The sequence below is a fragment of the Bison bison genome, unplaced genomic scaffold (assembly GCF_000754665.1).
Source record: "Bison bison bison isolate TAMUID 2011002044 unplaced genomic scaffold, Bison_UMD1.0 scf7180017864183, whole genome shotgun sequence".
NCBI classification, from domain to species: domain Eukaryota; kingdom Metazoa; phylum Chordata; class Mammalia; order Artiodactyla; family Bovidae; genus Bison; species Bison bison.
Window position 1 is genome coordinate 7,741,845 of NW_011494755.1, and position 13,233 is coordinate 7,755,077.

The 13,233-nt window shown below is 39.8% G+C and overlaps 1 protein-coding gene across 1 annotated transcript in view; it reads right to left on the reverse strand.

The window, feature by feature from the left end:
• Positions 1-360: 360 nt before the first annotated feature.
• The window catches only part of KIAA0368 (KIAA0368 ortholog), a 109,456-nt gene continuing 96,583 nt past the window's right edge, over positions 361-13,233 (reverse strand). Inside the window, exons 46-50 of the mRNA XM_010843572.1 lie at positions 12,281-12,419; positions 9,523-9,628; positions 9,228-9,316; positions 6,854-6,925; positions 361-3,579 (exon numbers count right to left, since the gene is read on the reverse strand). Coding sequence (XP_010841874.1) covers positions 3,440-3,579; positions 6,854-6,925; positions 9,228-9,316; positions 9,523-9,628; positions 12,281-12,419 — 546 coding nt within the window. The 3' untranslated portion in view covers positions 361-3,439. The remainder of the gene's footprint in view (positions 3,580-6,853; positions 6,926-9,227; positions 9,317-9,522; positions 9,629-12,280; positions 12,420-13,233) is intronic.

The following is a 13,233-nucleotide window of genomic DNA, read 5'->3' on the forward strand; positions in this document are numbered from 1 at the left end:
TCTGGTGTCCGTTTACAACATAGGATGAAACCAAATCTCTGATACTTTATGTATATAGCCAGGTATGTTAATCTTGATCAAAAGCAGAACCGCATCTGGGATTACTTTTATCAAAAAATCCAATCTTTCAATGATTGCATTTCTCCAGGTATTTGACAGCAATTATTCAGGTGTCTTGCTTGTTTCTATTTTGCCTTGAAATTCCCAGACACCTAAGCCAACAATTTCTGCTTGGTTAGAAGTAGCTCAGAATATGGCAGGCAGTAGGACTTTTTTGGTCTTTAAAGAATAACTAAGCAATGTCTTGAAGTTGAACTCTTTTCCAAGAGAACCAGTAAAAATTAATGGACCACTTCAAAGAACTGATCATGCAGCTTTTATTTATCACTTAGTATCTCCTTGGGCATCAGAAGGATTTTCCTTTCAAGACTATCACATGCTTTGCTAGCTCAGTACATATTGCAGAGGATTCTATGAAGACTTTGCATATAAAATACAAAAATCTGTTACATATACATCCATTAACAACAGTTTGTACATTACAGTGGGTGCCAGTGTCAAAACAACTCCCTGCACTTCACAAGCAGCATGACTATATTGTGGCAGCAGCAGATAGGACTTCCCCCGGTGGGCAGACAGTGTTCACACAGTGCGACTGCAACTAGAGCACAGACCGACAGAGTCACATCTTGTTTCCTTTGCTTTTCTCATCAGTGAATACACAAGTGAAGAGATAGGAGGGCAAAGCAATGGGGATTTGTGGCGCTCGGGTGTTGCCGTGCGGGTACGCTGTATTCCAGGCAGACACACTGGTGATTGTAAATCTGACACAGACATTACAGAAGTGGCTGCTCTTTATCACCAAAAAGACAGTTTTATACTTTGATTTCCAATTGCCAAATTTCAGGTACCTTCTGTTCACATTATCAGTTAAATTTGTGACGATATGTATTCCAGGAATAAGGAATTCAGTAGACCCTCTAAATCAGTTGCTTATGTCATGAGCAGCACTGAATGTTCCTAGGGAAAAAATAATAAAGATCTGTTTCAGATAGCTTTGGAAAGTGAAGGCCAAAGATACAGACGTTCACAGGTCCTTTTGCCATTTGTTCACCAGTATCACCATTCCACAATTACAAACTCTCACTTATTAACTCTTTTAAATACATGTACATGTGCATATGCACACCAACACAAGCTGCATCGGGAGACCATGAATAACGTTACTAGCTGTGCAAATGACTTGGCTGGTCAAGATGAAGGCAGTAAGTGTAGAACTTAGAAACGTGCTTAGAAAACTAAAACAAATTAATTCACTAGCACTAAGCACTAAGGTTCAAGTATCTTAGCACCTCTCTCAGCACCATGGGACATTCCCATTATTGAGTAACAAAAAGTTTAAAAAGCATAAAATCTGATGAGGTTTTAAACTTGATATGAGCCAAGAGCACAACTCTTGCCCTTACACTCTTCCTTTCTGCTAATACCTGATCTACACCGCATTCTTGCCTAGGAAGAGTATCCCAGGTACTGAAAACTAAAGTCAGAGGGCACTTAGTGGAAGGGGAAATACTGATCTGAAAAACACCAAGTCCCGTGAGGACATAAGCTTTCTAAAAAATGGGGTTGATTTTTTCTTCCCCAAACACACACCACTCTCAAGTGGAAATCCATGATAGTTTACTTAAAATTCATGATGCTGCCAAAACTCACAATTATATTTAGTATCAGCTAGGAGGATATTTTGGTAATAAACACCTAAATTTTCATTTGTAAAGTCCTTTTCCAATCAGAAGCAACCCCCAAACATAGCATATACAGCTAGGCTTAGGTACTATCTAGGGCAGTGTTTTTCAAACTATAACAACCCACTTATGAGTCAGAAATGAATTCAGTGGGTCTGAAAGGCATTGAGAATGGGGTGGGGAGCTGGTGGGGAGGGATCAAAGCAGATCACACTTAAGAGTATATCATTTCACAAAACATTTTATTTAAGTTAAAGATTTTCTATTCATCCTCTGTCTCTGTCTCACACACACACATACAAACACACAGAGTTCTGGGTCATGATGTAAAAAGTTACTTTGACTATGGATCACAGTCAAGAAAATTCATTTCCTACTCCAGGGGATCTTCCCAGCCCAGGGATCGAACGCATGTCTCTAGCATCTCCTGCATTGGCAGATGGATTCTTTACCGTAAGTGCCACCTGGGAAGCTCCACTTCGGTTAACAGAGGCCCCCAAAAATAACAACATGGAATTTCCACCCTGCTGTTAACATCAGTAAGGGGTCAGAATTGAGTGAAAGTCAATTTTGTGCTTGGAATCCAAGGTGAGCTAGAGGGTTCTCCATTCACCTTGATAAACACTTATTTAAACTTCTTTCCCCCTTACCTGACATCCCTGGGCAGGAGTATGAGCAGTACAAGGAAAGAAAGAATCCCTAGATGATATCATGTTATTCCCAGATGGCTAATTAAAATGCTTCTCTTTCTGTCTCACAGTCATATTGTTAGCATAAAAGTGGGTAGAAAATTTTAATTTGCCTTTACAGTTTTGAGATTATAAATGATATAAACCAAAGCACTTACGACATCATTGTTGGTTGGAGTTTTGCAAAATACACACCACAGAATGAACACTTCTGTCCTAACCTACCTTCATCTGCTTTTAAAAGGAGGATGATTAGAATTATCACATAGAAACTCAATTTCCCCTCCCTCTCAATCTGTAAGGTTGGTAGATAACTATTCGAAAAGCCAACCATCTAAACAAATGGTAAGACAAATGTTCAGCTTCTGAACTTCAAGAATCCAAGAGTGCTTACATAATGGGTCAGTTCAGTTCTGGTGCCAGGACGGCTGTACCTTCTCATCTTGGGAATTTCTCAGGCAGGTCAAGGTTAGCACTGATTGGCAGCAGGGTGTAAAAGAAAAGTGTCCTGGGTAGGTCATCAAACATGCAGGTTCCAGCCTCGGCACAGGCCTCCGAACGGAAGCTACATCATCTCATAGCCTGTTTCTTCAGGTTACAGAAGGGGGTTAAACTAAGTGATTGACACAGCCCCTCTTCCTGAAAGGACTTTATAAAATTTGGATGCAGTTCTAAGATTTTTATGCCGGTTCCCGCTGTAACTTTGTCTATTCCTTTAATAACAGCTCTAATTCTTTCAACAGCTATTTCTGTCAGTTTCACCTACAACCACCTCTCAAATATCATCCAAGGTTCCATTTAGCTTATCCAGTCCAGATACTTTTAAAACATCGAGTAAAATAAAGCTAATAAGGAACAAAATTTAAGGCATTTTTTTTTTATTTCAGCCAAGGAATGATGCATGCTACAGATTAATCTTTACTTTCCCCACTTGGTTTTTCAAAGAACGCCACCGTTTCAAACCCCAGTGAACATGGCACTTGTTTTCTTTCTTCCCCTTCTAATTCACTGCAGACTTTCAAGTGTTTTCTTCAGTAACGATGCTTTCTCCTGCAGCTCAGGTCTGCTGTCTGTCTCCATGGCTCCTAAAGACTCAATCAGGACCACTCTGCACTCAGGGGTCAGACTTGCCCACTGTTTCGATTCTGAACGGAAATAAGAAACACAAAAGAATCCTTATAGAAGCAGCAAGCAGAAAACCCCAAACTATTCTTTCTGCTTTTATGCCACACATCCTATCCCTGAAGTAAATGCAATAACTGTTCTGCATATAATGATCACAGGTTTAATAGTTGTCTCAGAATCTAATTATTGACAATAACCTGAGGGCCTATCAGGGGTTTCATCCTCTGCCTCCAGAGCTGCTGGGACAACGAGAATGAAGGGTCACTGAAGCCACTCAGGAGACAGGGCACACAGTGACAAAAAGCCATTGCAGCAACTGAGCTGAATATATCTTTGTAAGCTAAGCTCATTAAAAAAATATCAATACATCTGAAAACTGTAGAGACAGTTTGAACGGATGATACTTTATTACACCTTTAAGAGAAGCATAGAAGAACTACATGCATGCTCAAAATTTTAGAAATTCAGAAAGTATGTCAGATACTAAATCTTGTTTATGAGGTTCTGATACGTTCTGATGATGGAGTTTCAAGCTAGATATTTCACTGTTTAGCCTCATTTTCCTCATCTAGAATGTACGCATACATATGTGGCAAACACGAGAATCCAGGGATATATCTAAGTTCCTAGCTTTCATTTCAACAAGGAAAATGGGATTATGAGATGTGCAATGCTACTGAAACAAACAGCCTATTTGACGGAGCCTTGAGAGATGCTTTAATTGCTAGGCAAGGACAGAGACAGAATGACAAACAGCAAATACATAAGGCTCTACAGAAAACTCCTCATTCTTTATTCGTATGGCTAAAATAACAAAAAACAGGAAACAAAAAAAAAGAAAAGAGGCCTCCTTCTGAAGTCAGCAGCAGATGCACTACTGGAGAAATGCTACCAGTCTCCTGTTACCAGTGATAGAACAGACCATTAGATAAAATCACTTCTGTATAAGACAGCTTTTAAAAAGGAAAACAGAAAAAAAAAATCAACTAAGAAAACTGCAATCAAATTTGATGATTCGGGAAGTTAACTGTTAAATGTTTTCCTAACTTCACTTTTCAGTGCGTCATTGTTTACTGACATGAGTGCAGTGAGTTCTGCCCTGCCACTGTCAGCCGCCTGCTGTAATTAACCAAGACTAACTCAAGATTCACTACAGAAACTAAATCTTTTTTTTTTTTAACTAATTAATTTTAGTTCAGTTCAGTTCAGCAGCTCAGTTGTGTCTGACTCTTTGTGACCCCATGGACTGCAGCACACCAGGCCTCCCTGTCCATCACCAAGTCCTGGAGTTCACTCAAACTCATGTCCATTGAGTCGGTGATGCCATCCAACCATCTCATCCTCTGTCGTCCCCTTCTCCTCCCGCTTTCATCTTTCCCAGCATCACGGTCTTTTCAAATGAGTCAGTTCTTCACATCAGGTAGCCAAATTATTGGAGCTTCAGCTTCAGCATCAGTCCTCCCAATGAACATTCAGGAGGAGGCTAATTACTTTACAATATCGTGGTAGTTTTTGCCATATATTGACATGAATCAGCCACGGGTGTAGTGTACATGTGTCCCCTCATCCTGAAACCTCTCCCCACCCCATCCCTCTGGGTTGTCCCAGGGCACTGGCTTTGAGTGCCCTGCTTCATGCATTGAACTTGGACTGGTCATCTACTTTACATGTGGTAATATACATGTTTCAATGCTATTCTCTCAAATCATCCCACCCTTGCCTTCTCCCACAGAGTCCAAAAGTCTGTTCTTTGTGTCTCTTTTGCTGTCTTGCATATAGGGTCATCATTATCATCTTTCTAAATTCCATATATATGTATTAATACACTGTACTGGTATTTCTTTCTGACTTACTTCACTCTGTATAATGGGCTTCAGTTTCATCCACCTCATTAGAACTGACTCAAATGTGCTTTTTTTTTAATAGCTGAGTAAGATTCCATTGTGTATATGTACCACAGCTTTCTTATCCATTCGTCTGCTGATGGACATCTAGGTTGCTTCCATGTCCTAGCTATTGTAAACAGTGCTGCAATGAACACTGAGTTACATATGTCTCTTTCAATTCTGGTTTCCTCGGTGTGGATGCCCGGCAGTGGGATTGCTGGGTCATATGGCAGTTCTAGTTTCAGTTTTTTAAGGAATCTCCACACTGTTCTCCATAGTGGCTATATTAGTTTGCATTCCCACCAACAGCCTAAGAGGGTTTCCTTTCTCCACACCCTCTCCAGCATTTATTGTTTGTAGACTTTTTGATGGCAGTCATTCTGACTGGTGTGAGGTGGTTCCTCACTGTGGTTTTGACTTACATTTCTCTGATAATGAGTGATGTTGAGCATCTTTTCATGTGTTTGTTGGCCATCTCTATGTCTTCTTAGGAGAGATGTCTGTTTAGTTCTTTGGCCCATTTTTTGATTGGGTCGTTTATTTTTCTGGTATCAAGCTGCATGAGCTGCTTGCATATTTTGGAGATTAATTCTTTGTCAGTTATTTCATTTGCTACTATTTTCTCCCATTCCGAAGGCTGCCTTTTCACCTTGTGCAGAAGCTTTTAGGTTTACTTAGGTCCCATTTATTTCCATTACTCTGGGAGGTGGGTCATAGAGGATCTTGCTGTGATTTATGTCAAAGAGTATTCTATGTTTTCCTCTAGGAGTTTTATAGTTTCTGGTCTTACATTTAGATCTCTAATCCATTTTGAGTTTATTTTTGTGTATGGTGTTAGAAAGTGTTCCAGTTTCATTCTTTTATAGGTGGTTGACCAGTTTTCCCAGCAGCATTTGTAAAAGAGATTGTCTTTTCTCCACTGTATAATTTTGCCTCTGTTATCAAAGATAAGGTGTCCATAGGTACTTGGATTTATCTCTGGGTTTTCTATTTTGTTCCATTGATCTATATCTCTGTCTTTGTGCCAATACCATACTGTCTTGATGATTGTATCTTTGTAGTATATTCTGAAGTCAGGCAGTTTGATTTCTCCAGTTCCATTCTTCTTTCTCAAGACTGCTTTGGCTATTTGAGGTTTTTTGTGTTGGAAACCAAAACTTTATTGAGATAATCACAGTTCATAGTGCATTAAAAGTATATAAAATAGAAGTGTACCAAATTTAACACTTCATAAAGTTTGAAGGTTTTAGCTATGTATATTAAACTTTCATGTACAAATATATTAATTTATATTTTGGAATATATGCTTCATTAAAAATAAAAACAGAAAATAAAAAAATTCCTAAAACATCTGCCATAAAGTTTCCTTGGCTTTCCAATCCTCCAATCAGAAGTATCAAGAACTCACCTTCAAGTTTTTTAAGCAGCAATTCTATCACAGATAAAGCTTCTGTTCTCACAGATGAGTAGGTCTTATTTTCTAAGAAGGAAATCATATAGTTCACATTATTCGTTTTATATGCCTTACAAACAGTACTTTTAAGATTAAGTTAATGTTACTGAAAAAAAGACATTCAGAAATTATAAATTCAGAAAAAGATATACCTATTCTTAAGTAATTATCCCTTTGCCAATTATCACCAAATATTAGAAATATGCTGTAAGTCCATATTCCTTACTTCAAAAAAAAAAAAGCCATCAGTGAAATATACCAATCTCCACAATAAATGGCAATATTTAAAGGACCCATTTTAGAAGTCAGAAATCAAAAGACAGTATCTCAAACACATATTGACCTCATAGGATACCTAAGAAAGTCTTAAGGTTTTCATGACCTCTTCATTTTAGCAAAGAACATGATACAACCCAGGGGTAAAGAGCCAACTCGGGGACACCTGGCCGGGACCCGACCCCACAAGCACGTTTCTTAGCTGCCAGTTCTTTATCCAAAACCATGTGGCTACCTCCAAGGATCACCAGTGAAATATGCTTCCTTGGTGTCTACTCTACACGGAGCATCTAGCTCACAGTGAAACTGTCTAGAGAAGAAACTGACACATAACCAGACCTGAGTCAAAGAAAGAACAAAATAAGGTTATGACAGGTTGTCATGCTACGAAGTTCACAAGTGCTTAAGAAACGGTGGTGAGCTGGCAACCGGACACAGGAGTCAGCCCAAAGGAGCTTCCACTGGCCAAATCTGGGATAGTTTCAGCAACAAATTAATTCAGGAAAGTAATTACAAACCAACAGGGAAATGAAGGGATTCATGAAACAATGTGGATAACAGATTAATAAAGAGTTCAGGAGAGGGACCTGGCTTATGAGAAGATATCAGTTGTCAAAGGGTAAATGTAGAGGAAGTGCTAGAGTTGGAAAATCCTCTTAGTAAAAGCTGGCTCAGGAAAACCTATCAATGCATGCCGAATTTTTAGAGGAGATATTTTGAAAACCAGCAGTCCATGTACATGGTCTTAAAGTGTCTTCTCCCAGACTGCTTAGAAGACACAGTTCTGAAGAGGAGCAGGTTATTCGAATGGTCTTAAAATATGTTCTCCCACAGGCTGCTTACCAGACAGAATGGGAAAAAACAGTAACCATACAGCAGAGAAAACTGAGTGATACCTTGACTGGATCATCACAATTAACCTCACCAATGAGGGCAGAGGGACAGTGTGCCTCTTGATGGGAGAGGACACACCACTTACAGAGAAGCACAACTGGGAGCTCATAACCCGGATCTGATCATGGGGAAACACCAGGCAAGCAGCAAATGACAAACATGCTAGTTTTAAAGCGGGGCAAGCTGAGGCTTTTCTTCAAAACTGTCAATGTCATATAAGACGGAAAAAGGCCGAGGAAGCACTCCAGATTAAAGGAGACTAACAGGATATGACAACTATCAATAAATGCACCAAATGACTCTGAACCAGATTCCTTAAGGAGAGGAGGAAAAATTATATAAAAAACATTACTGAGTCAACTGAAAACCTAGAATATGAATGGTTAAAAATACTACATCATTACACTATCTAAAGTTGGTAACTATACTATGATTATGTAAAAGCAGGCACACTGAAGAACTTAGGAGAAAAGGGGCAGGATGTAAGCAACATACTTTCAGATGTTCAGGGAAAAGTATTATATGTGTACAGAAGGCAAATCAAAGTAACTGGCACAAAATGTTAACAGGTGACTTTGGGTAAAGCATATGCAAGTATCATATGCACTATTACTGTACTTTTCTCTAAGTCTGAAATTATTTCCAAATACAAGGTTTTAAAAAATACTGATCACAAAGGCTTTTCTAATCTAGATGTTGAAATCCTAATTAGTTTCAGGTTAATACTTTCCAGTTTGGGGGCACATACTGAGTCTACTAAATAGACGAGTTCGGTAGTTGGTTCCATGAATTTAGTTCCCAGCACAAGGCAGGACAAAAATGAAAACCCCCTTATCCATGTCAGAAAGTGAAAGCGAAAGCCGCTCAGTCATGTCCGACTCTTTGGGACCCCACTGACTGTACAGTCCATGGCATCTTCCAGGCCAAGAATACTGGAGTGGTAGCCTTTCCCTTCTCCAGGGGATTTTCCCAACCCAAGGATCGAACCCAGGTCTCCGGCATTGCAGGCGGATTCTTTACTAGCTGAGCCACAGGGGAAGCCCAAGAATACTGGAGTGGGGAGCCTATCCCTTCTCCAGCAGATGTTCCTGACCCAGGAATCCAACCGGGGTCATCTGCACTGCAGGCGGACTCTTTACCATATCAGTTTACCACTCACCTAAAGAATATGTGATTGATTTACAAGTTTCAAGGAGAATTTCAGCCAGAGCCTCAGGATCTGCATGTTCTTCTTCTAAAAGCATTAATCTGTACAAATCAGAGAGCAAGATCCAAATACTAGTTATTTCAGAAACATTCTAAAGCCTTTCTGGCACAAACAACTCCTATCTGTATGTATTACTTTATGATGTCATTTTAGCTTTTTGAAATTTAAAAGAATTCCACTGATTATACATAAGATGCTAAGGGGAAGGGGAAAGTAAAATAAATGACTGAACTATGAAGGGAATTACCCCTGAAAAAAGGCATTCATCGCCTGTAGGACTCCCAGCTGCACTTTCCATGTGCTGAGTTTCAGCCGTTCACACATCAGTTTGCACAACTCCTGACGATAACAACCTGGGAAAAAAGACAGATTGGGACAGAGCAGGACAGAGTATGAAGAAGCAAGAGACAGAGCAAGTGAGAGAAACAAAGAACAGAGAGGAAGAGAGGGACAAACAGAGAAAGGGTGGGATTCGGGGGGTAAGTGGAAAAGAGAGGGAGAGAGGAAAAAGTGAAAAAACAAAAACAAATGCCTTTAATTAAAGCCAGGAAATTTCAAAAACACTTCAGTATGACTCTGTTCAATTCCCACAAACTTCCTTAATCAGAAATATGCTCCCCCTACCCTCAAATCATATATAACTATTCAAAAGTTGTAACTATTCACTGTCAAGGCAATATCCTTCTCTACAGAACTGACAGTCAACCACACTGTGTTTTCCCTGTAAAATACCCTGAATGACGGCCAAAGAAAGCAGGACTCTGGAGGCCAGGGGTCCTTGCTGGACACTCACAAGCTTATGCATATTGCAGACTTAACTAGAGTCAGTGGTGCTTTATTCCAAATCTGTTATGCCAACTGCACTCTTATTATAATTATGTAATTAATATTTTGCTAAGTGATGAAAGAGGAACATAAAACTCAACAAAGTAGTTTTTTGTTGTTGTTGTTGAGCTCAGTTATATCTTTATTAGGAAAGCAGTTATTTTTTAAATGCTACAGAATGTAGTAAGATTCACAAATGTAAAGATAGATAGGGGTTAAGAATCTAGATTCTGCATTTGAACCGCTTCCTAAGAAATTGTGCTTTCTTTCTCTACTATAAAGAAATAAAAACAAAAACAAAAAAAGGGAATAAAACCTGGAATTGAAGATGATGAGTAAGATGTATATGAGAAGCCAGTGTGGAAGAAATTCTCAAAGGCCTTTGCCCTTCCCCTGTATGTGAATGTACATCTCTACTCCTTACACTAAGACTGCCTTGTATGTGTGATCTTTTTATATAACTCCCTATTTGAATTTTTTCCACCTATCAAGCAAAAGTTAATAGTCCTAATGAAATCAATTAAGTGGGCTTCCACTGCAATCCAAACATAACACCAAGAAATAAAACCTCTTACAAATCTGTATCTCTGGGAAAACCCATCCTATACATAGCAAATATCCTTTTTGAAGTTCACACAAAGGATGGCAAGGCTCAATGACACTCTTAAGTGTGATTTTAGATACATCCGAAACATTATAAAAACAGAGAGACATTACTTTGCCAACAAAGGTCCATCTAGTCAAAGCTATGGATTTTCCAGTAGTCATGTATGTATGTGAGAGCTGGACCATAAAGAAGGCTGAGCACCAAAGAACTGATGCTTTTGAACTGTGGTGTTGGAGAAGACTCTTGAGAGTCCCTTGGAGTTGGGGATAGACAGGGAACCCTGGTGTGCTATAGTCCCTGGGGTCGCAAAGAGTCACAACTGAGCAACTGAACTGAACTGAATCAGAGTCAACGATGCTTTTCATAAGATTCAGGAATATTCAGATGTAGGATGCACTGCAAGAACCAATACAAGGCAAACTCCTACTAACTACAACCTAACCCGCGAGTAAAGGTTTATTATTTATTTAAACCTTCGCTGATAGCTCAGTTGGTAAAGAATCCGCCTGCAATACAGGAGAGACCCTGGTTCAATTTCTGGGTGGGAAGATCCGCTGGAGAAGGGATAGGCTACCCACTCCAGTATTCTTGGGTTTCCTTTGTGGCTCAGCTAGTAAAGAATCCGCCTGCAATGCAGGAGACCTGGGTTCAATCCCTGGGTTGGGAAGATCCCCTGGAGAAGGGAAAGGCTACCCACCCCAGTATTCTGGCCTGCAGAATTCCAGGGACTGTATAGTCCATGGGGTCACAAAGAGTCAGACACAACTGAGCAACTTTCACTTTCACTTTTCACTTGGAAAGATTATGCTCAATTCTGCAAATCTCTCAGAAAATTACGAGTTTCTCAGGCAGACAGATTTCATTTGCTTATTGAAGGTTAAGCAACAAGGCCGTTAATTTTGAGACAGAGAGACCCCACTAATAAGTTCCATGGATCTCTCAGAATACAGTGCCATAAACAAGACCAACAGAATTCTTTTTATAGTCAAATTATCTACATAAAATGTATCACAGTTGTTATGGTGGTTTAGTTGCTAAGTCATGTCTGACAGGCTCCTCTGCCCTTGGGATTCTCCAGGCAAGAATACTGGAGTGGGTTGCCATTTCCCACAAATTCACATGTTGAAATCCTAATAACCCCAAGTATCTCAGAATGTGACTGTGCTGGGAGACGGTTTTCAAAGAGACCATTAGGGCCCTAATCCAAGAAGATTGGTATATAAGATATAAGAACATTAGGACACAGAGACATGGATGGCCATTTACAAGCCAAGGAGAAAGAGCCCAAAAGAAACCTCAACACTGCTGACATCTTGATCTCAGACTTCTAGTCTCCAGACTTTGAGGAAGGAAGCCACCCAGGCTGCAGGACTATGTTACAGTGGCCGTACCAAATTAACAGTCAATGAGATTATTTGTCAACAGAGAAGTAAGATTTATATCAGATAATCCTCTCTATTCATCAGTCAGGCTCTATACTGCAGCTATAAACCATCACACAGAACGCCTCTGCTCTCGTGAAGTAACTCCTGACTACAGCAGCACTTCTCGAAACGCAGGTTCTGTTGCTTACGCTGGGTCTCCGCACTTCGGGGCCAGGCTTTGCCCAGGCTCTCAAAGGCTCCCAGCAGAGATTCCAGCTGGAGCTCCTTTTCCTTCTCATTCTCATCTTCATTTTTGGTAGTCCGGACTCCAATGCTTTCAGGTGAGTTCTGAAAGGCAAAAAAAAGAAAGCAAATTAAAAATTTTTTTTTCTTTGAAGTTACAAGTATACTATTAAAACATTCAGGGTACCAGAGTATGAGATATTAACCAGGAATTAAATGCTAAATTTTCTACCATGGGTTGCCCTATTCATTAAAAGAATTTTGAACAGGAAGACTACATCTCTCCAATAAATTTGGGTGATCCTGTAAAGGACTCTGTGGGCAAAGGTGAAAAAACCTATTGTATATATAGTATTTTGAGCACAACACACAAAGGGTGGCATTACAATCATGGAATTAAAGGAGAAAGAACTCGGTAATTATCTAAATCCAAACTCTGTCTTTATAAGATAAGGAAACAAGCTGGGAGGTCACTTGTCCAGCTGGCTGGTGAAATAATGCATTTAAAACACAGGTCTCCCAAATCCATACGCTACCATTATGTACGTAACAGAAATTATTTAAACAACTTTTTTACAACTGCAAAATAGCAGCAACACAAGAAACCAAATGTTATTTAAAATACTTTGTGTTTCACCAAAAAAAAAAAAAAAAAATTGGTAAACCATACCCTTCTCTGAATCAGTGTCCAACCTTTAAAAACAAGAACTTCATTATCCAAAAGAAATCAAGGTCCATTTTTGATCAAAGTCCCCCAATCTGTAGCAAAGGCAGTCAGCAGTGGCACACTGAGCTCCCTGTCTTCCCTCTGGGATGCCCGGGCTGGCTGCTGCACAGACTTGCAACACAAAGCTCATTCCCACCATGAGAGAGACTACTCGCCCACTCCAACACCAGACTCGGGAACTCACTGGTCCCG